Source organism: Saccharomycopsis crataegensis (assembly GCF_037102585.1).
Source record: "Saccharomycopsis crataegensis DNA, jcf7180000000084, whole genome shotgun sequence".
In the NCBI taxonomy this organism is placed as follows: domain Eukaryota; kingdom Fungi; phylum Ascomycota; class Saccharomycetes; order Ascoideales; family Saccharomycopsidaceae; genus Saccharomycopsis; species Saccharomycopsis crataegensis.
Window position 1 is genome coordinate 1,729,879 of NW_027043829.1, and position 23,908 is coordinate 1,753,786.

The 23,908-nt window shown below is 37.0% G+C and overlaps 7 protein-coding genes across 7 annotated transcripts; 3 read left to right on the forward strand and 4 right to left on the reverse strand. All coding sequences in view use genetic code 12, as the record gives it.

Annotated features, from left to right (window-relative positions):
- Positions 1-206: 206 nt before the first annotated feature.
- Positions 207-3,926, forward strand: DASC09_037660 (uncharacterized protein; the record flags this gene model as incomplete). Its single annotated transcript, XM_064997365.1, has 1 exon — positions 207-3,926. One exon carries the CDS (start codon positions 207-209, stop codon positions 3,924-3,926), a length of 3,720 nt encoding a protein of 1,239 aa, XP_064853437.1.
- A 711-nt stretch (positions 3,927-4,637) lies between these two features.
- Positions 4,638-5,753, reverse strand: DASC09_037670 (uncharacterized protein; the record flags this gene model as incomplete). The annotated part of the gene is made up of 1 exon (XM_064997366.1): positions 4,638-5,753. One exon carries the CDS (start codon positions 5,751-5,753, stop codon positions 4,638-4,640), a length of 1,116 nt encoding a protein of 371 aa, XP_064853438.1.
- A 3,860-nt stretch (positions 5,754-9,613) lies between these two features.
- On the forward strand, positions 9,614-10,528 carry DASC09_037680 (uncharacterized protein; the record flags this gene model as incomplete). Its single annotated transcript, XM_064997367.1, has 1 exon — positions 9,614-10,528. The coding sequence occupies one exon, from the start codon at positions 9,614-9,616 to the stop codon at positions 10,526-10,528; it is 915 nt and encodes a 304-aa protein (XP_064853439.1).
- Positions 10,529-11,122: 594 nt separating this feature from the next.
- Positions 11,123-18,502, forward strand: BPH1 (Bph1p; the record flags this gene model as incomplete). Its single annotated transcript, XM_064997368.1, has 1 exon — positions 11,123-18,502. The coding sequence occupies one exon, from the start codon at positions 11,123-11,125 to the stop codon at positions 18,500-18,502; it is 7,380 nt and encodes a 2,459-aa protein (XP_064853440.1).
- Positions 18,503-18,729: 227 nt separating this feature from the next.
- On the reverse strand, positions 18,730-20,055 carry RBA50 (Rba50p; the record flags this gene model as incomplete). Its single annotated transcript, XM_064997369.1, has 1 exon — positions 18,730-20,055. The coding sequence occupies one exon, from the start codon at positions 20,053-20,055 to the stop codon at positions 18,730-18,732; it is 1,326 nt and encodes a 441-aa protein (XP_064853441.1).
- A 287-nt stretch (positions 20,056-20,342) lies between these two features.
- On the reverse strand, positions 20,343-21,938 carry HOM3 (aspartate kinase; the record flags this gene model as incomplete). The annotated part of the gene is made up of 1 exon (XM_064997370.1): positions 20,343-21,938. One exon carries the CDS (start codon positions 21,936-21,938, stop codon positions 20,343-20,345), a length of 1,596 nt encoding a protein of 531 aa, XP_064853442.1.
- Positions 21,939-22,457: 519 nt separating this feature from the next.
- Positions 22,458-23,690, reverse strand: RRP43 (exosome non-catalytic core subunit RRP43; the record flags this gene model as incomplete). Its single annotated transcript, XM_064997371.1, has 1 exon — positions 22,458-23,690. One exon carries the CDS (start codon positions 23,688-23,690, stop codon positions 22,458-22,460), a length of 1,233 nt encoding a protein of 410 aa, XP_064853443.1.
- Between the last annotated feature and the right edge of the window lie 218 nt (positions 23,691-23,908).

Here is a 23,908-nt window from a genome sequence, read left to right on the forward strand (position 1 = left end):
TGATTTGATTACCGTCAGTCTCATGCTTGGAGTCCCGTATTTCACATGATACGTGTGTCAGAGTCCCAAGGAAAAATCAGAATCTAAAAAAAAAAAAAATAACAACCACCAGTACCTGGATGATCTCCCTAAAAACACTTGTCCCTGATAAAAATAATCAAAATAATAATAATAATAATAATAAATATTGCCAATTATATTGCAATATGCACTTCTCTAATGTGTTTTGGAGCTCTGATCATGATTATCAGTCCCAAGTATCCAATTTCCTAGGTGTTGTGGACTCGTCTGTCAAAGAGGTTAGTCAAACCATAGATTACGTTGAGAAGATCAAACAAACACAATTGAATAGTTCAGCTGCTATCAGCAATGTGGTTGAGAATTCATACTTGAGTAAATCAAAAAATCCTCAAACCTTGATGGCAAAATCTCCTGTGTTAGACGGTTCTCAACCACTACTCGCTCCTAAACCTCATGATGAACCTTCTGTTAGATCGTTGAGCGCTAATTATGAATTGCATTTGGATAATATGTCAGATATCTCTTATAGCAGAGAATCCTTGTCCAACCAAATTGATGCCAAGGTTTTGTATGAGATCGGCGAATTCAGGGATGTGTACCAAACTTTTAATAGAGAAACTTCAAAGCAGTTGAATGATTACTTAAATGAATACCAAAAACTCTTGAAACTCGCGAATACTCGCCAGAATACCTACTTCAATAAATGCAAAAGCTTGGAAGAGTATCAGGAAGAACCTGCCGGTGAAACTGCCCCAATAACCAGTAATGCGACCCTCAAACCAGTGGCGACATTCCATAAGCGTTCATTCAGTAACTCCAGTGCCAGATCAAGTGTTCATGGAAGCCCGGAAGCTAATAATACGCAACAACAACTTTCGCCGTTCAATCAACTCACCAGGACCATTTCTAATGCCATCAGTAGGCAAAATTCCGACGATGAAGACACTAGTGATTCTAGTGTCTCCGAAGTCGAATCGGATTCAGAGTTTGAGGACGATCCAGATAATTTCTTGGAAAAATTGGAATTCCCTATGAAATTAGGATCTTCACAAGTTTTCAGAAACTTGAACGAATTGCAAGATTTTTGCAAAAAATTGTACCATGACGCCTCCAATTTGGAAAGAAATGTCATCCAAAATAAGCGCACAAGTTTTATCCCGTCATTTTCGGTTTCCAATGAAGATCAAAGTGGTGAGAAGACAGTGTTCATCTCTAATCATGAGTTGGGCAACTGGCTAAGGTTAAACCGCCCAAGTACCGAGAATTCTATTAGAAACATTGAGCTCTACGGCCAGTCTTTAGCGGTCAATGAATTGATAAAATTATCGGTATTTAAGAATTCTTTTTTCAATAATTTGATTTCTAACAAGTTTCAAATCACAAATGAAGACCAAGAAATGGTTTATGAATTCACCAAGTTTTTCAAATTTGTTATGACCTTCAATATGGAACACCACGAAATGTTAAAGCAGCAAAAAATTCAATGCAAGATGCAGGCAAAGATGAGAAAAAAAGAATTAAAGCACGTTAAACGCGAGAAAAAAGTATGGGAAGAAAAGCAACATAGTAGGGTTGCAAGCATTGAACTTAACAATAACGTCAATAACAAAGTCCCAGACTATATTGAAGACTTGAGAAGATCTGAAATTTCCACCCCAAAGAACCGGTCGAGAACCAACACTTTGAATGTCAATAGCATTCCAAGATCAACTTCAAACAATGGTATTGCTGGCTATCTTTCTAGTCAATTGAAAACCTTGTCAATCATTGCTTCTCCGGAAACAGTGAATAAAAAGAAGGAATCCCTCAGAGCTAGCATCAACACTGCAGAAGTTCAATACAAGCAAACCGTCCAAGATATCGATGTGCTTAAAAGGAATTTTGAATTTGCTTTTGATAATTCGGTGATGAACTTCCAAAGCTATGAAAAAAGAAAGTCCTTTTTGATTATCAATTGCTTAAACTATCTTAGTTTTTTGATGATGAAACAGTCAGAATATGAACACAAGAAATTTGTCAAACTAAATAATTTGATCACCCAGTCTAATAATCAAAAGCTTATTGATTTGGAATTGAACTCGATTCTTGAATCAAACTCGTTGTATTATTACTCTCCATTCACCAGTATGAAGTTTGTGAAAAATGGCATCAGTTTGAATCCTTCATTATTAGCTCACAAATATTTATTGAGTGATGTTAATTTGTTTGGCACCGATGTTTCATTATTACCGCAGTATAATAACGCCAATAATTTGATGAAATTCAGTGTGCCTATTATCTTGGGGGAATTCATTGATAAACTATACAACTCGTTCTTGGTAAATTATGATGATCAATTGAATAACAATGTCCATGATTCCTTGAAAAGCCCAAAGATTGAGCAATTCGGGAACGAGGATATAAGCAATGGTTTACTTGAATTGGGAAATTTTGCAAGAAATTCTTGGACCCAACCTTTCAACATTTTAGAAGCTTATAATTTGCGTCAATCACTTATCGATTTGTATGATGAATTACAAGAAGAACTTATTGAAGAACGGAAAAATGAGTTGAACTCTATTGGAGCAACCAGTACGAAAGTACAAGAATTTCAAAACGAGGTTATTAAAAAATGTGTGGCGAAGTTATTCGATGGTGCAGGGCTTGGTGACTTGATTTCTTGCTTAAAGTTATGGTTACTTGAACTACCGGACAGCTTAATTTCTTTTGTGGTATTTGAAAAATTGAAGAGTACCTATTTTGAATTGTACAGTGCAATGCTGACATGGGAAGCTGAAAATGAGGAACAACAGACTGAAGATGGGGGCACTAAATTCCCAGATGATGCTAAATTCGAAAGATTTGATAAAATTTTGAAATTATTTAATATGATTCCAAGAAGTAATTTAGCATCTTTACATATGGTATTGAGCCATATTTCCAATGTTTCATCGATGGGATTCAGCTTCTCTGGTGATCAGCAGCAATTAGAGACTTTTAAACTTTTACAAGAAAAGTTTATTAATGATTTAATCAATCCAGTGTCCACGGAAAATAATGCATTCCCGTTACTGCATTTATTGTTGAGAACTTCTAAAAGCAAATCGAAAACCAACGCCACCGCCCTGATGTCGTCGTCGATGCCATTTTTGAGTTCCTCTATTTCCCAGGTTTCCAGTCCAGTCATTGATGGCAATAATTCTAATGCTCTTAGACTAACCAACTTGAAAGTTCAATTTTTCTTCAAGTATTTGATGAAAGATTTACTTGAAGACGCTTTCCTCACAAAACTTGAATTTTCAATAAAGGAACGGGAAACCAATCAACAAAAGTCATTAAAGATTAAAAACATAAAAGAAAAAGAATCGATAAAAAGTATTAGTGCTAATAATTCACCATCACTCTCACGAAATAATGTGAAGGTCTTTGGTGATTCTATTGTTGGGAGACCTCGCAAGACTTCAACTTCTACGTCATCAAATTCAATTAGTCAAGTGATGATGTCTGTTCCAAATAACTATAGTGTCAGCAAACTCAATGAGGAGGTTTATAATAGTGTTAATGGTCCTACTGGGTCGCCAGTATTGAGTCGTGCTGAATCTGTTAATTCTAACACAAGCAGCGCGCCAACAATCATGGTGGAAGGTCTTGCGTTGAGATCTTTTGGTACTAAGAACAGAGTGCCTAAAGTGGATAGTCCAAAGGTCGCTGTTACTCCTACTTTTAGTTCCGAAGCATTTGAGGGTCAGAAGCCAGTGAATACCTCTATCGAGAATGTTTCTCCTGCTGATGGTAGTGATCTCTTAGGGTCACCAGTGATATCTGGGGGAACCAAGAGAGCTAGAAGAAAGAGTTTTAGTTTGCTAAATAATGGTAGTGGTATCAAGCTTGTACAGCCTGATGATAATGCATCTAACCAGAAGTAAAAAGGCTTGCTTGCTCTCCTTTTCTTTTTTTCTTTTTTTCTTTTTACTTCTTCTCTCAAATTTCTGTTTTTTGTATCAAAATTTGTGCCATCATTTTTGACGTATTAATATTCTCAATTGAATGAATTTGCAGGACAGTTGTTTCCTCTTCTTTTTTTTTTTTTTTTTTTGCCATTTGTTCAGTAGAGATGTAACAAGTTTTCTCCTTTATTGTTATCATCCATTGATAATTCTTCCATTTCTATTAAAACCATTATTTGAAGCATTTACAACTGAATTGAATTCCCACCTCGTATAAATTTTGGCAGCAACCTATTGGACGCCAACATCAGATTTTTGAGTAGAATTTTTCCTTCAAAGGTTGATGATTTCGAAATGAGTAATCTTCTTTTTCAAGATAAAAGAAGGATATGCAAAAAGATCTTTAGTTCTCCCCAATTTACATGTAAAAAGATCAGTTATAGAAAATAAAGCATCATGAATTTGGAGAAAAAAAAAGTAATGGGTAATTAAGCAGTAAAAGAACAAGGAAAATTTTCAGTTAAAGAAGCAATTAAAATGGTATATCTAGATAACAATAAAGAATCAAAAAAAAAAAAAATTAGAAAGAACTAGTAATAACGAGAACAGAAAAGAGCAAAAAGTCTAAGGTCGATGATAATACACTTGTGAGAAAAAAAAAAAGGTTAAGCAGTATCAAGTGGGTGACATCTAGAGAAGGGCCAACAAGGCGAAGATACCAGCAGCACCACCAACAACTTGTTTAGCAGCAGCGCCCTTACTGGTAGAGGTGGATGAAGAGGAAGAAGAAGAACCAGTGGAGGTTTCGGTAGAAGAAGAGTCAGAACTGTCGTCTGAAGAAGAGGAAGAGGAATCAGAAGAGTCGGTAGAGGAGGAGGAAGAAGAAGAGTCAGTAGAGGTAGAGGTAGAATTCAAGTTGAAGCCGTTAGTCAAAGTCTTCAAAGTGATGCTGGAAGAGGAAGATTCAGTGCTGTTACCAGAGAGGGTGGTGGTGACGGCAGTACCGTTGACACCAGCGGAAATGGCTTCAGAAGATGATTCAGAAGCGGCATCAGTAGCAGCGGCAGAGTCGGTGGTGGTGGCAGTGATGGTGTTGGCGGAAGCGTCGCTACCAGAGGCAGAGGAGTTAGTGGCAGAGGCAGAAGCGTCGCTACCAGAGGCAGAAGCATCAGTAGCAGAGGCAGAAGCGTCGCTACCAGAGGCAGAAGCATCAGTAGCAGAGGCAGAAGCATCAGTAGCAGAGGCAGAAGCATCAGAAGCCGAAGCTTCAGTGGCAGAGGCTTCAGTGGCAGAGGCAGCGGCGGCGGCGGCGGCTTCACTAGCAGAGGTAACAGAAGCGACAGAGGCAGCGGCGGCGGCGGCGGCTTCACTAGCAGAGGCAACAGAAGCGACAGAGGCAGCAGAAGCACTGGCGACACTGGCAGAAGAAACAGAAGCTTCAGCAGCACTGGCGGCGCTGGCAACACTGGAAACCTCGGCGTCAACAGAAGCTTGAGAGGCGACGGAAGCAAGGTAAGCGGCAGCAGAAGATATTTGAGCGTTACCGGCAACGGCGGCGGCGGCAAGAGAAGCAGCGTCGCTGGCGGCTGGAAGGGCAGATTCGGAAGAAGCAGAAGCGAAAAGGGCTTCAACAACACTGCTGGCGACGGCAGCGGCAGCACTCAAGGTGACGGCATCATCATTAGTGACAGTGTATACTTGTTCACCAGTAGCGGTGTTGACAACAGTGGTGGTGTAAATATATTGAGATTTAGCCAAGCTAAATAAAAGGGTAGAAGCAAAGGCGACGTTTTGTAAGGCCAACATTTTTGATATGGGAATTAAGGCACTTTAAAAAGTGGGTATTATTTATATGAAGATTGATATTTCAAAAACTTGTTTGTCTTTAATCACCACTTCAACTCGAGGATTCCTGATAAATATATATAATAATGTATGGTGAATTAGCTGGGAACAAGTTAGCGACAGGGGGTTCGTTCATGTTGCACGTCCTGCATATTTTCTGGATGCATTAAAAAATTTTTTTTTTGGAAATTTGGAAATCCATGTTTCATTAGATTCTTTGGGCGAGAAGACCAATGTACACGATTAGTAGTCAATGGTGTGGTGGCTCCTTCTTGGTGTTGGTTTCTTCCTGGTGATGGTTTGAGGCTCATCTCACCAGTATCCTCAAGATTATTCACAAAGACTAACCTGCTTCTGGTCCCCCTTTTTTTTCTATTCTAAGCCTGCGTCTACAACAGTAGAATTTCACTTCCATATTAGTCGAGCAGCTGCCGGGATGTTTCGTCATGAGTTTGTTCAATTGCCTCACTTTACGTGGAGAATTATCTCTTGGGTTGTCTGGAAAGTAGTGGTTATTTCAATATCTCTCCTCTCCTTTGAACATAACTATTTAGACATTCCCAGGCTACTCACAAGGATTTTCTTGTTGTAGATGGCGTAATTTATTACTCGAGGTTCGTGGTGGTAGTGGGAATTTCAGTGGTGAGGCTGGCTGGCAGGTTTCCAGAGCGCGGCTGCAGTGGCCGGCAGAAATAGTCACCCACGAGTTTGGATTTTTCAGCGACTGGAGATCTTGGGTGACAACTATGTCATCGAGGTTGCCTCCATCCAGAAACGAAAAAGAAAAAAAATCTTCTTCATTTGAAATTTTTCTCTGGTACTGGTTTCTACCTCACCCCTGCGTACATGAAGAAAGTTCCAGGGTTTTCTGTAGACAGTGCAAATACCGGAATCTAAAAGCCAAAAGGCCGAAGGCTTTAACATAGGCATACTTACATAAGTCGCCACATAATAGTAATATTGATCGATTATTGATATTTACACAATTAAAAACTTCCCTAATTTTTGTAATGCAGTGGTCATTTGTTGTGGTCAGTGGTTAGCACCAATAATAGCGCAATTCAACAATTACCATTTTTGGGGGTGGTGCACTCGTGCAGATCACACCAATGGTTGGAATTATTCACATAAGGAATTAGTGGCTAATGATACATCGAGGCTCTGATAACATATACTAATGAATTGTCAAAAGAAATCTTGAAGAAATAACTAGTAAAAAAAAAAAAAAAAAAGGGATGTTGAACTGGAGAAAGTGGTCATTTTCGTAATTTTATAGCTCAGCACTGGTAAAAGCAACGCGGTTTTCGACAAAATGCTATCCAAAGGAATTTTCCATATTTTCTAACATTGAACAGTAATGAAAATTTACTATGTGAAATAGCTATCTAAAAAAGGAAACTATCTTCGAGTTTTCAGGTTGAAGAAACAATTTCTCAATCGTAGATGATATATTGCCGGTTTTGAAGGAATCATTTTCAAAACAAAATTCGTTTCCAAAATGCAACACCATAGGCTTGCAATATAAGCACAATACGCATTTGTAATATAAAGCCGTATATATAAATAATATTAAACAATGTGGAAATTAAACTTAGCCTCTGTTTGACTAATCATCATACTATTCTTGTGTATCTCTGTCAGTTGTGTTGAAAATGAAATAGGAAGTAAAGATATTCTGATAATTCTCCATAATATTTGGGGTTTCTCTGTTTCTAAAACTAAGAATATTTGAGTTAAAAATGATAAATTCTCATTTTCAAAAATAATTAATCTCAAAAAAATAGGGCTCCCATAGATTGTAACTTGTAGAACGTGTAGTGACATCCAGTTTTGTTTTCACGTTATGAGAGACGCGGTTATCTGTCCAAAATAACTTGCGATGGAACAAACTAAAAGTTCACAAGCTTGCTAATCTTGTTAAGATCCTTTGTAAAGTGATTTATATATATATATATATATAAAGTTTGAAAAGCTGATAGTAGATTCACAACTCGAGTTTTGTTACATAATATTTGTTCAAGTAATTTTAAATTCGCGACGCGAGTTGTGTTCATTTTATGTGCATACACTGCCATATCTTCATAGTTGTTATTTGTATTTATTTTTTTCAATATAGTCCAAATCCTTATTTTTTTTTTCTTCATCGGTAATAAACATAGATACAAAAATGCTTCTAGTGTTCTTTCCATGCTTGGGACTCCTATTTTGAGCAGAGGATTGAATACAGACCGTTTATTCTTTATTTTTTATTATCATCTAAATAAAGAGCTTCGGGAAATACCGAATATTTCAGTTGCGCTAATATCTCTTGCTTTCAGGAGCTCAAGAAAAAGAGCCAGATAAAATCTTGGAATAAAAATACAAAATATGGTTCTGTGTTAATTAGAAAAATGTATGGTTCATTCAACTAGTGACAGTCTATTGGTCACAACGTGCTGTAACATTACAAATAGCTGGAAAAAAACAATTCTTATTAGATAAATATATTGTGCTCAGTCTCTGAGTACAATTATAAGTAACAATATCCTCCTTATGGTTATATTCACCCACTTATTATTTAATGAGCAATGGAAGTGACAAAGGTGGTGGATAGCCTCCCAGTTACAGTTACCACCGATAAGTAGCAGCAGCGCAGAGTACATTTTTTTTTTTTTTTTTTTTGCACTCAAAATTTTCAATATGCCTAAGATTACCGTAAGGTTGGCTGGCGATTTCCCTGTTGTTTCATATTGGGACTTATGTAGTTATATAGAGGTTTATTTAGAAATACCATTTAAATTCTAGATAGCCGAATACTCCTAAAATCGTCTCTTTTGATTTAGTATTTGATTTGAGACTATATTTGTTATTCAAAAGTGTAATGATGAGAACTATTGCAAGAAAATATAAATACCAAATCTTACAATCACGAACATCTCATGACAATAACAGCTTTCGTATATAAATAAATTTTTTTTTTTTTTTCATATTCTTAATGTTTTGTAGTTGGAGAGTTACAACCTGCTCAAATAACTTACAACCAGCAACTACTATACTTACTTACTTGAGGTCTATTTAGATTCTTTCTAATTTTTTTTTTTTTTTTCACTCGGTATTTAGTGGAATAGCTAACATAGACAATCCAATAAATCTTACTGAGGCCAAATGCTTCGTAATTTGATATCCGACATTCTCACTTTATACTTAATAGCGTTGAGGCGGAAGCAAGTATTGGTAAATGTGCCTTCCATATAAAAATTAAAATCAGGAAACCCCAATAGTAGGGAATAATGAAAGAGATCCACAGAAATAATTAAAACTGGAGAATTTAGAGTAAATTGCTTCTATTGATGATAAATATAATATTCCAACAACCAATCAGTGATAGCTGCTCGTTATATTTCCCACCTAGACCATCACTACCTGGTGGTCACATATCACCAAACGCAGGATGCTTGGCTATTTTCCTGGAGAAACGCCCTGGATGGCCCATTCAGACCGAATGGATCGTTATTTATGCAAGCCTCGTTCGTAGGAATGGGTATTTGGAGCTTCGCCCATGGTTCGCACTATTTTTCCACAGCCAAACTCCTTGGGTGCGTTCTCATGCAGTGCTCATCTCCCATTCCCAACATCAGGATGCCTTACGTGTGGGTAAACAAGTGAATCCGTTGGAAGTTAGCTACACTATATATATATATATATATATATATATAAGTATGGGAGCTTCCTTCCCTGGATAATTTATAAATTGTAATAATAACAGTTTCTCCAAATCGTATATTGTTCCTCTGATATTTCCAGACCAAATAATACCCAATAAAAAAGATTCTTAAAGCAAAATGCAATTGATAAGCACCATCTTGACAAGTGTCTTACTTGCCTCTAGTGTTTTGGCAGATAACACCAGTAGTGACTGGACCACTCTTAAGGCCACCGGAACCCCATCAGGAGCCATCACCTCATACGCTTCAAGTTTTGCCATCGCAGTCGTTCCTGTTACCACTGGTACTTGGACCATAAAAGCATCTACCGGAGCCGCCCAATTGGAAGCTTTATCTATCGAAGCTGCTGAGAAAACCGCTTCTGCAACTGTGGCTTCCGTTGCTGCTGTTGCCACCGATGATGCGGTAGCAACGAGCGACGCTGATGAAACTGCCACCGATAGTGACAGTGCAGCAGCAGCCACCAATACCGATGATTCCTCAGATAGTGACCTGAGCTATAGAAAGAGACACAATTTCAAGAGACAACTTACCGTTTTGGCTCGTCGTGATACTGACAGTACCGATACCGCTTCGGGTACCTATGAAAGCTATGCTACTGCTGAAACTGACGCAGTCGCCGCTTCATCTACTGCTGAAACTGACGACTACGATAGCGTTTCAGCCAGCTCCACTATCGCTTCTGTAGCGACTGATGCAGTTTCTACCGATTCCAGTGACCCCATTACCACAGTTTCTTGCGCAGTTAATGGTACTTTGTCCATGACTTTGAAGGATGGTATCTTGGTTGATTCTAAAGGTCGTATTGGTTCTATTGTTTCCAACAGACAGTTCCAATTCGATGGCCCACCACAAGCCGGTTGTATTTACGCTAACGGCTGGAGTATTACTAGCGATGGTTATTTGGCAATTGGTACCACCGAAATTTTCTACAGATGTTTGTCTGGTGGTTTCTACAACTTGTACGACCAGAATGTTGCTTACCAATGCAGTCCAATCAAGTTCCTTGCCACCGGTATTGAAGACTGTTAAGTCAAAAATAATCACTCTTTTTTTTTTTTTCCCTCCTCGCTATTCAATTCTCCCATGTCCTTCTAGAAAGGCAATCCTCATTTCAAATTATATAATTAGTTTCCCACCCTCTCCCAAATACTCTTATTTATTGAGATTTTTGGTTTTATTATCATCATCATTGTTTTTTTTTTTTAAATATTTCATTATTTTGCTTTCCTTTTGTTTTTTTTTTTTTTTTTTTTTTTTAAAAAAAAATTCTTGACCTTGTTAATCCTCTATAGAATACCCTTGTTATATCATTTAATCATAACGACCATTTGGAAAATCCTTAAAAATCTTTCGTGTCATTAGTAACAGCCAATTGGCAAGAAGCACCATTTAAAACGGAATTGACAGCATTTCATTCACAGAGACTCTATAATTTTTCACGTGCGCACGCCATCCATCACCCAACAGAGTGTTTGTGATGCGAGATTTTGCACTACAATCTATCAAGTGCTATTGTTACATCCAGGAAGAAACACCATATACTGATCTCAAAAGAACCTCAAAAACCACAGGGAGAGCGTGGATTTTTCTTCCAAATACTTAAAATCCTGTTTCAATCTCGCAATGGCAGCTCCAACCGAGTCTGTTTACAAGAGTATCAACGCACTTGCACAAAACATTGAACTAAATAGAAGAACAATCACTTCCTTGATTACCGAGTCGGAAGACTTCAAAAATGCTCCTCAATGTACTGTATTCTATCTACTAGCTAAATTATTGAATATTGAGGATTTGGCAGATGTCAATGACTCGTTATCGGGGTCGTTAACCCTGGAGGACTCATTATTGTGCAGAAACATATTTTTGAATGATGAGTTTGTGGTCGGGTGGATCGATACAAGACATACCGAACTTTTTGAGAAAATAAATCAACTAGATCTTAAGGATGATAACCAAGCTTTGCAATCTCACAATATAGTTCCCGATGTCAACTTATCAAACTATCTTACACAATTGTACTCTCAAATTATTGATAACGTGTTCTCTCTTGATCTAGCTCATAAGGGCTCTGAAAGCCGAACTGAATCATGGATATATTTACTCTTTGACGTTGTAACTCAGCTAAAGATAGACTCATTCGGTTTGGAATCTGATAATGATATTAGCAGATTAAATCTTAAGTTATTTGTTCTTGAGGCTTACTATCAGTTAGCGTCACTATCTCCCATCAACAAGCTTCTACTTTCACAAGCAAAAATTACAGACATAATTGTGAAAGAACTCACTGCTATGCTCACAAACGTCTTGGAACTAAAAGAGATCCCGAATGATGACGCGAAGCTGTTATATTTCCAGTCTTTATTCAACTTGTATTTGGTATTGGGAGAAGTGGGAATGATCGATTATACCTTCTTTATAGAATCCTTCAGGAAGATTATCAAACTCAACGATCAACTAACTAAAAAGAAATCACCTTCACAAAATTATGAAACCAGGGAAATATTTTTCCTCAGAATTTTCAAGAATTTATTAGCAAATCTCGAGAAACTAAATGCCAGTTCCAATATTGCGGTATCGAATTTTACAAAAACAAAAAATCAAGAATCAGTGCTAACTCCATCAAATTTTTTGCTTTTCCCGCCACAAGGTTATATTGATTTCAATAACCTAAAAATATCGGAAAATGGGTTCACAGTTCAAATGTGGGTCCAATTCACTTGCAAAAACGATCAGCCTGTGGCCACAACCGTTCCGGAAATGTCACTTGCCTCGCTAAATTCAAACAGCAATCCAGTGTCTGATGACCAAAATATTATATTTTTGAATCTACTCAATTGCACAAACGATGTATTTTGGGAATTGGGTATAAACAAACAGGAAAATTGTATAGCCTTGAAAGTTCTCGATTCCAGTGGACTTTCTATGAGTAGAAAATTCACCAACTTCAACTTGGATTTTTTCAGTACTCGAAGAGAAGAAGAAATTCCTGGCTCTGATCAGAGTGATGAATCGACCATGAGTAACATAACAGATGACCAATACCAAAGAACGAAGTTCCACAACATTGTGCTTATCCATAAGTTCAATAATGATAAGCATGATAAATTCAAGCCGTCCCAGGTTTATTTGATTGTTGATGGGCAGTTTATCCAATCTGTGAATATTCCCCTGAACTCTTTGCCAACGCATAACTCAGAAGTATCGGTAAGGTTCGGAAACATGTCACTGAACATTAGCAGATCATATATCTCGTTCAACAATTTACTCTTAATTAACAAAATCCAACCGCACCAGTGGATTATTTTGAATTATTTTTTAGGACTCAATTATCATCATAATTATGAAGACTTGAATCTAATTAACAAGTTTTTGGGCTACAAGTCATTGAGTTTATTTGAATTGAAGTCAAATGAGTTGAAGTTGAATTACGACCAAACTACGACAGAAGAAAATGGCTATGAAGACAACTATGAATCAATGAACTCAAGTTTATTAAGCCAGTCCTTGAAGAATGATAGTTCAGGAATTTTAAATCGAAGCTTCGGTAAGATACAAAAAAAATTACCTCCAAGAAAAGTTGCTGCGTTCAATTTAAATTTTGTTTTGGTTGGTGATGATCTGATAGTGTTGAATTTCCATGCAAAGAATGTTGTTCACAAAAGCCTGGCAATCAAATTGGTAGTGAATCCTCTTAAAGACAATTTAGTTAATAGTGTCACTACTTTCAACTCAGATACACTGAATGATGGGAAGTCTGGTTCAAAGCTTGAAAGTTCATACGTATTGAATACTGTGTTAAATTCTGTTAATAACTTGGAGTTGAATCGTAAATACTTAGGCGTCATTAGTTCAAATGCCAGAATCATAAATTACCGCTCAAATTCCAATACCACAGTAAACTTTTTCAATTCCATTGATGGTATAACTACCTTGCTAAAGTTAATAGAATCTATTAATGCTTACAGTGATGATTCAGAGGAGTTAATTATTAATACTGAAAAGCTTGTCGCTTTGCTTCGAGTATTATTCTCATTGATTTCACAACATCATGTGTTTGCAAGGGAAATGGAAGAAAAAGGAGGTTACCACATTCTTTCAATTATATTGAAGAACAAGAAAAAATTATGTGGCTTGAAGGTCTTGGACACAATATTGGAATTTGTTGGTTATGATCATGATTATCCAGCAGAATCTGTTATTGTCAATTCCATGGCATATAAATCTTTGATTGTGGATTTTGATATTTGGAAAGATGCAGATAAAGAGACTTTTAAATTTTTATTATTTCAGTTTACGGTTTTCAGCCAAGATAGTAGATATCATGAATACAATGTTAACAAGATTGTGAAAATGAAAATCATCAAAAGGTTTGTCCAATGTTTAAAGTCCAATGTCTTCACAGAAGATTTCTTGTCATCTGTTCAAAATACATTATTGGTGCTAGTGAAGGCCAATGCGACAACTGATATTTTCCATGCTTTATCAAACTATATCATTTATGCCTTGCAAGTCAATAAAAACTTTACCGCAGACCCAAATCTTGTTCTCTCCGAAAATCCGGAGTTGCAAAGGAAGTGTGGCGGTTGCATTTTGGAATTGATCTATTATATCATTGGAAACTCACCGTCCCATCATATTTTTAAAAAAATTGTCAAATTGATTAATATTCGATGGATATTATTGTTGATGGATGATGCGAATGAGGATATTGTGAAACTTTCTCTTAAACTTTTAACGAAGATGTTTTCAATTTTAGGGGAGAGCTATTATTCCAATTTCATTGACAACAATGGATTCAATATCTTGAAAAATTTACTCAAAAAATGGTACAATAATGACGAAATAATAGTGATTATCTTCGCTGCCAGTTTTGGTGCCTCACAATTAGATAATTTGGGCACTGACATTTATGGATATTCAAAGAGATTAGCAAGAAGAAATGACTTGCTCAGCGTGTCAATGCCGGAGTTCTTATTCTTGATTTTTGATTTGATTGAAAATTCTATTGAAACGAATAATGACCAGCGACAGCACACATATGATGTCGAGTCGTACGAAAGGTTCATCAACTGTATTAAATTCAGTTTCAAGCACCTCACTTGTTTACATGTGACTTTTAAAAAGAAGGCTTGGATTTCAAAGGTTTGTTTGATAATCTACAAATTGGAATTGCAAGATGTGCCCCAAATGAACAGTATTTTGATTGAGTTCAAAGAGATGCTATCGAAAATTTTATGGAGCATCATTTTTGGCTCAGAAAACCTTATGATTGTCGAAGCTTGTCAGTCAGATATTATTGCAAAGCAGGTGATTGTGGGTGTGATTTATCCAATTGTCCTTCAGGAGGTTAGAGAACTGTTAGAGAAAAATGATGTGAAATTGCGAAAGAAGACTGTGTGTAAAAATGTGTGCAAATTATTATTGCAATGCTCTCATTCTACCAATAAATTCATTTGGGAAAGAGCTGATTTGATGTTACTTCACCAGACGTTATCAATGTTCATCGAGAAATATGGCAGTAGATATGAAACCGGATCATCTACATTGAAGGCTTTGAAGAGATACTTGGGAGTCTTGACCTTGGAAAGAATGTTCCTCTTGGTATACGCATTGACTGAAGAAAATCGCGCAGAGTTGAAAGAGTTGGTCAATACCATTCTTTATAGCCAGGAAACATATTTCAGTAACGATGTGTTTGACTCTAAGAGATTGCACGTGTTAGTTATGTTTCTTTTGCAAGCTGTGAAGGAAGATGGTATTCGGGGAGACAATTCCAATATTATGAATGCTTTAAGAATCATATTTATGCATAGACAACAAGATTTTGAAAAACTTAGTTACTCAATTAACAGTGCCGCTCCTGAAACAATTACATTTTTCTTTGAATCTCTTTTGGTCTCGGATGATGCTACAATTATTGAACGACTCAACCACGACAATTATCTTAAAAGTAATCTTGAAAAATCCCTTTTTGTTTGTTACGAAAAGTTTGAAAACACCTTCTTTAATGTCCAGTCGGTTAAAGATGTATTGAGATCGATATCAAAAAATGAGGAGGTCAGTAGTTCAGACGTCAAATTATTCATTAATTTTAGAACTGAGAATGTGAATTGGAAATCATCAATTATTTCCTCAGAGCTAGCGAAATACTATCGTCATTTCCAGGATCAGCAAGACAACTTTCAATTTTTCATAACTAATTTTAATAAAATGAAATTAGAAGTTTCAAGAATTTTGAAAATGAACTCGAAACAACATTGGTCTGTTGACAATATTGAAGGTCTTGATCGAATTCACAATAGAGTTATTCCTAAGGATGATCTTTCTTTTGAGGACCAGTTGTTATATAAGATTGAAGTCCCAGTGGTCAAACCTGCTAAAAGCACAGATGATAAGAATATTGCCAATGCTTCCTTGCTTTATGAGCAGATGGAGGCATTATCCATTGATAAAGTGAATGAGGAGACTGAGGATTTTGAAGATGAAGAGGATTTTGAGTTGATCGAAGAAGATGCGTTCTTTGATAGTGCACAAGAAGACAAAAATAGGAAAGTCTTGAGAAGTTTATTTGTTGGTGATAGGATCAATGATTTATGGAATGTTAGCCAATTGCTTGGATTGGAAGCTGAAGAAGGAATATTAATTCTCGGAGAAACCCATCTTTATTTGATTGAAAATTACTTCCATTGCTCCAATGATGAGGTGGTGGATATTGATGATGCTCCGCCAGATTCAAGAGATCCATATTTAAAATTGATTACCGGCCAACCAAAATCCAAAAATTTGAAAAAGTCTGTGAAGACTCATAACACAAAGTCTTGGGATTTGGAAAAACTTTCGTCCGTTTCCAAGAGACAATTCTTGCTTCGTGATGTGGCCATTGAATTTTTCTTTGCAAACGGCAGCAGTTTCTTAATCATTTGCCGCAATGTGAAGGAAAGAGACATAATTCACGGAAGACTTTCTTCAAGAGCTAAAAATAGCAGCACTGATAGTGATTTGATGTTAGCGTTACGTTCAGCCAATTATACCCCTGCAAAAGTTGCGACTGGGCAAACCAGTTCTAGTTTTGCTTCTAAGTTGGCGAATGCGATCTCCTCCAATTTGAACGGATTCCAATCAATTACAAAGAAATGGAGAGCTGGAAAAATTTCAAACTTTTATTACTTAATGTTAATCAACACCATCGCTGGCAGAACATTTAATGATTTAACTCAATACCCGGTGTTCCCTTGGGTCATTGCAGATTATACCAGCGAGGAGCTCGACTTGAATAACCCAGAAACATTTAGAGACCTTTCCAAACCAATGGGTGCCCAAAGTTTCAAAAGAGCTAGACAATTCAAAGAAAGATACGACGCATTGAAGGGCTTGAATGACAAATCAGCGCCTCCTTTTCATTATGGTACACATTATTCATCAGCGATGATTGTCACTTCCTTTCTCATCAGATTAGAGCCCTATGTTCAATCATATCTTTTACTACAAGGTGGTAAATTTGATCATGCTGACAGATTATTTTACTCTATCGAAAAAGCATGGAATTCTGCTGCTAGGGACAATTACGCTGATGTTAGAGAATTGATCCCTGAATTCTTCTACTTGCCCGAATTTCTCACAAACTCCAGCAATTTCCAGTTGGGAAAATTGCAAAATGGTGAAACAATCAATAATGTTATTTTGCCACCATGGGCTAATAATGATCCGAAAATATTCATTCAAAAGCAACGGGAGGCTTTGGAAAGTCCTTATGTGTCTGCACACTTGCATGAATGGATTGACTTAATTTTCGGTTTCAAGCAACAAGGCCAACAGTCTGTGGATTGTAGAAATGTGTTCCACTATTTAAGTTACCGTGGAGCAATAAATTTGGATGATATCGATGATGAAGTTGAAAGACGGGCAATGACTGGCATCATTCATAATTTTGGTCAAACCCCACTTCAAATTTTTGCAAAACCTCATCCTCCTCGTGAACAATTTGCTTGTCCAATTCTTGAGGTCTTCCGATTATCTGATATTCCACGTGTTGATAAGAGTGCCAATTTATCAATAAATCATTTGGAAATGGGCTACAAATCAAGTGGTGGTGGTCTAATTTGGAAAGGTAGAATCAATTTATTTTCTACTGAAGATAATTTAAAGATTCAAGGAGGGTCATCATTTTCATCGTTACTTGTCAATGGAAGGGTTTTTGAAAGCTTACATTCAGGCAATATTAATGTGTTAGTTCCAATTGGGGAGAGAAGTTTTATGACTGGTGCTGATGATGGTACAATAAATATCTGGAAATTTCCAATCAGAGCCTCGAAATTCATCACGTTCAATAGCTCTCCAGTTCTCTCGCAATTGAAATTTCAGGAAGAATTGGAATTTAAGAAAACTCTTAGAGGTCATTTGAGTTCCGTTTTAGATATCAAGGTGTCCCGAACTTTTAATTTGGCGGTCACCTTGGATGATTTGGGCCTCGTTTATGTTTGGGATTTGGTGAGATATAAATTTGTGAGAGAGGTTAATACTAATCATGTCCAAGGAAAAGTGAAGCATATAAACGTTTCAAATACCACCGGTACTATTGGTTTAGCGTCTGATTTTAATGTCTCACTTTACACAATTAATGGGGAATTTATAACTTCCGAAGTTTCCAAAGAAAAGCTCACTTGTATTTCTTTTGCTGATAAGAGACGCCCAATTTCTGGAAGTTTTGATCAAGTGAAGTTTGAAGAAAACCATGAGTTCTGGAAAGATGGCCAAATAGTATTGTTGGGTAGTGCTAGAGGTGTTGCTTTATATTGCTTACAGATTATTAATAATCGCTGGGCTGTTCATGTGATTGCAAACTTCAAAGTAAGAAACAAAGAGGGTGAAGTCATTAGAGACAATAGCGCCATAACATGCATTGAAATGAATTTAAAAGCTTCATCTGACGAAAAAAGCAACACCTACGGTACCGGTCAGATCGCGGCTGGGGACTCTAGTGGTCAAATTATTGTCTGGTCCTGATAGCTACTATTGGATTTTCTTTCTTTCTTTCTTTTCTTTTCCATATTTTCATCCGAAGCTTATTTTGAAAATTGCTCATATATTCTATTCACTTTTATTGCGTCATATATTTTATATTCAAAGTTCTTGAAAAAGTCGTTATGTATTATCATGATATTTATCAATAGAGTTTAAGTGAAAAAAAAAAAAGCAAGAAAAAGCGCAGAGATCACAGGGAAGTGTAAACCCTAGCTGATAGACTTGTTCTGCTTCTCAATCTCTTCTAACTGCAAATCGCCTCCACTTTGTCTCCAAAGCCAGAGAGCTTCGATTGCATAATTTCTCACGCTCAAATTAGTTGTAAATTGTTCATCAGAGGACGTCAAAAGGATAGGAATTATATGCAAATTGCTAACTTGATTCCAGACTTTATCTTCGAATTCCTTTTTAAGAGATGGATTCATCACTGTTGTTTCATTGGTGGTTGAATTTTCTTCCTGGACGATGATATCATACTTGTGGAGTCCCAACTTGTGTAAAATTCTTCCCAAAGTTCTGATGGATATACTTCTTTGGGCGTTGAATTTTGACCTCATCAAATGTGCCAATTCCTTCAAAGTATAACCTGGTAATTGAGGGCTCTCACTGTGGTGATACAATCCCGATGTTGTAGGAATATTTTTAATGGTATCTTTATCAGCAGCGATGATATCCCCATTGAAGTCGAATCTCAATTCTTCAACGTTTAAAACCTCATCATGTTCTTCAAATGGATCAACGGGCTGCATCCATTTCAATTTTTCAGTATCTTTAGGCAAATCTGGGAAATATTTTTCATGCATCTTATCGAATAGTTCAGGATCATTTATATCAAGTTTATAATCATTGTCAGATTCAGGCTTTGGATTTTTAGCAAAGTGAACAGATTGGAAAATATCATGGGTGGTTTTTCTCTCCGATTCTTGAAGTTGCTCACTGGTAGGCACTGGTGATTTTTCTTCATTATACGATTCAACAACAGGTTCAGAATCGTTTTTTTTGTCCGCACTATTAGCCTGTACTTGAACTGTATCACTAAATGTCACCTTTTTCTGGAGGTTTGAATCTTTGGTTTTTTCCTTGGGTTTAGCATCATCCAGCTTTTGATTATTTTCTTTGGACTTTTTGTCTGACCGCGATAAATATTCATCACCTTTTTTTGACTTCCTCATCAAGGCATTCAATATGCTTGGATCAATACTTGCCATAAGTTCGGCCCTTTCTTCCGCTATCTGTCCAGGGCTCATTGTTGCAAGGTATTTGAGATTCTCTAAGTGAACTTTCTCCTTCTCCGTGAGTTCTTCTTCATTATTTGAAGTACTTTCATCCAATTCTTTCTTGAAACTGTTACTGGTAACATCATCTGGACTACTAGACATTGACGCAATCTTCTTGGCCTCTAGTCTTTGCTTCCAACGAGATGGCTTCTTTTTGATATTAAGTTTCTCTGTGTCTTGGACCATGGTTGTGAGTATGTTATCCTCAGGAGGAGCCACATCCCTCTCCAATATATCACCAATGAAGTTCATATTCATATTACCTATCTTTTTTTGATCATGAAGGCATCTTCCATCGATGAGACTGAAAGAGTCGATTAATAATAGTGAAAAAAAAAAAAATAATCTTCAAACTCTGCGCGCACGCGAGGTATCTCACCATACTTTTTACGAATAGAGATCCTTTTGATGCTAAAGACTACAATGATGGGAAATTGGGTAATGTTGATTATTGACGTGATAATTCAAACGATTTCCATGGATAAGCCAGAAATGAGGGATGTGTAAACTTTATGCAAAAAGAAAAAATAAAACAAAAAATTATTTCAATTTTCCAATTTCAATTGTGCAACTCGAGAATGGACTTCAACTTCATCTAATAAGTCTCTATGGATGGCTTGTAAGGCCTTCAAACTATCACTTTCGTTCACCACACAACTGATGTTGATTTCATTGGCACCTTGACTGATCATTTCAATATTGATTTTTTCCTTCGCCAAACATTCAAACATGGCACCAGCAATGCCAATTAAGTGTCTCATTTCTTTCCCAACCAAAGAAACAATAGCAAAGTTCTTGACCAAATCAACAGTCCCCATTGAGCTCAACTCCTTCATGGCTCTCCTAAGGTCTGGGTGGAACCCGTCTTCACAATTATATAGGGCCATAGAGACGTGAACTTCCGAAGTAGAAATCAAATCAACCACAAGCCTATACTTATCCAAAATCGCAAAGATCTTAGCTAAGAAACCATGTGATAATGTTTTTTTGTTGGAATGGACATTAATAACCACAATATCATGTTTTACGGTGACTGCAGTTGGTGCCTTCTTTTTGTTTAACATGCTTGCACTGAGCAAAGCAGAAGCCAATGGAGGATGTGGTGGGGTAGCCTCGCCCTTTCTGCCGATATTGTCTGGGTAAATGATGGTACCCTTACCCAAAGGATTTTCCACGTTTTTGATGATGATTGGAATCTTTGCTCTAATGACTTGTTCCATGGTGAATGGATGGATGACTTCACTACCATAGTATGTCAATTCAGCAGCTTCATCAGGAGTGACGGTAGGCAAAAGTCTAGCATTTGTCACTTTACGAGGATCTGCAGTGAAAATACCGTCCACTTCTTTCCAGATTTGTAGCTCGTCAGCATCCAAACCAACGGCAACCAACGCGGCACACAAATCTGTATAACCTCTCCCGATATTATTCAATAACCCACCAGGCACCACTCCGAAATAACCAGTCAACACTGGAACAACATTGGAGTCTTCAGGAATTTCTTTATTTACAGCTTCAGCAAGGCTTCCAGCTAAGGAGTCATAGAATTCTTGATCCAAGCTAGCCTTCGCACTGGAACCAGACGCAGCGTCCATGGCAGAGGCCTTCACTGGTGCAATAATGAATGACAAATCAATGAACTTGGCAGGTATTCCTCTATCATTCATCAAAGCAGCCACAAACAAACAACTTAATCTTTCACCGGCTGAAATAATGGTATCTAAGGTCTTGTAAGAGATTTCCTCCACAACGGTGGCAGCGTGCAATAAAGTGGCAGTTTGATCGCAAATTTCTAAAGTCTCTTTGATTAACTGGGCTTTGATTTCTGGGTCCTTGATCCTGAGGGTAGCATTATTCACATGATCTTCCTTTACTAAGTCGATGATTTCTTTATAATTACCACCTTCGAGAGCCCTGTCTGCCGATAAGATCAACCTCGAAGTGGTACCTTCAGATTTGGTATTCGATGATCTGGCTGAACAAACAACAGCAATCTTGTTAGAGCTGTTGTACAATGAAACAACATCATCTACAATTTTCTCAGGGAATTTCCCAACACTGGTACCACCAAACTTCTGGATCACCCAACCGTGATTCCCGTTCAAGGAGCTTAATGAAATGGTAGAGCTTGATTGGATCATTTTGTATTATATAAGAGTAATGTTTCTGTTGTCAGACTATCCAACCAAATCGATGCTTTCAAGCAATATTTCTCTCTGCGATAAGATAAATAATAAATACACACGCAAGCAGTAGTACATTAGTCTGTATATATATACATATATATATGACTCTACCAAATTTTGTTCATTATTATTATATATCACGTGTGCAAAAAGGGGACCTACACCCTATGTGATGAGTCATCGATGATTCTATTGGACCAATCGATGGTGGGCATTCTGCAAACATTGGCCCATGATCTCATTGGTACTGACTAGATAATATTGTTGATATTGGGATTGCTGGGCCTATATATTCATGTTTGTGAAGAACCGTGGTGAATGGTTTCCGTAAATTAAATTTTTTTGGCAGGTTCCTTTCGGCAAACCGCGGTTCTGAGCTACAATTTTGGATCTGTATACCACCGTATTGGCTATTTTATGAAATACGAAATTTATTAATAATCTATGATCAATTATAGAGAGATAAATCAACTTTCATGATTGTTGCTGTAAATTTTTGGATCTCAACTTTGCAAGGCCAATAGAGTTTTGGATAGATTGCTTTGTAACTTTACTCCCACCCCCAATGATCGTCACCGAAACCAAATTATCGTCATCTTCAGTATTGATATCAGGAATAACAACAACCCTTGATCCAATAGCATTTTCTTCAGCATCTCCTTCTATGTCACACAACAAAATTGGTTCACCTTCGTTTCTAGTGTGTTTGTCAACCGATAAAGCTTTGAAATCCTCATTGTTCTCCACATCTTCAATCTCCACGCTAAAATCCTTATCCAACTCAATAAGACCAATGGTAGTGGTGTATAAATCAGAATTGTTTAATTTCAAATCATGGCTTTTAGTAGGATCACAAATAATTTGCGATCCTGATTTCGCGTTGACGACCCCGGTTTTAACACTCTTTTTGCTGGATAAAGAACTAATATCATTAAGTAAGTTGGAATTTTTTTCATCGAAATAAACACAAGGCAATTTGGTAGATTTCAAGGCAATCATAAGAGCCAACCACGCAGCGTCTAGTATTGGACCAGACCTGCTGAAAACTTGAATTGAGGCGTATAACACAAAAGAGTATTTTCTTGGGAATTGGAACAATGAAGAATCAATATCCTTTGATTCATTAGGATAAATGATAATTTCATTATTATCTTTATCCACTGTCTTCAATCCCAAATCAATTTCCAAGGACTCTTTGGGTAATATTTTGGAGTTTAGTAATGTATCATGTAATGTTTGGGAAATGATCATTTCTTCATCTGTAGGAGCACCGGTTCTGCCTCTTTCAATCTCAATAATTGGATATACAGTTCTGAAGTTAGATAAGCTATCATCTTGTTGGTTATTTTCCTGCTTTTCGCTGTTCTCATAGATTTTTTCATATTCTTTCACGTTCTCATCGGCCTCATCATTTGGTAGAAGAGTTTCTATAAAACCTCCAGTTATGGTGCAAAAGATGATGGTGTTTCCACATTTTATATTTGAAGATCCCAAAACGGTCGACTTACTACTGATCCCTTGGTTAGAAGTGTATCGATTTATAGAGTCTAGCTGAGGATTTATTTGAACCGATTTGAATTCCTGGAATGAACGTAGACATGGTCTAACCCCTACTGACAAGTGTCTTTGCAACGAAAGTTCCGGCGCTATTCTTGCAAGCACTTCTGGAGAAAATGATACTGGTTTCAACTGGAACTCTTCACTCATATTGGTAATGTGATCAATGCAATTGTTTGCTCGATGTCCTTCCTCATCAAACTGCTTAAAAAAAAAAATTAAAAAAAAACTTTTGGGGAAAAATAAAAAAATTGCCCCGGAAATCGTGAAGCCCAGAAGGTCAGAACAGTGCAAAATTGGAATAATCTGGAGACATTGATTCCGCAAATGAATATAATACGATCTCTACATATATAATGAAAATGGAC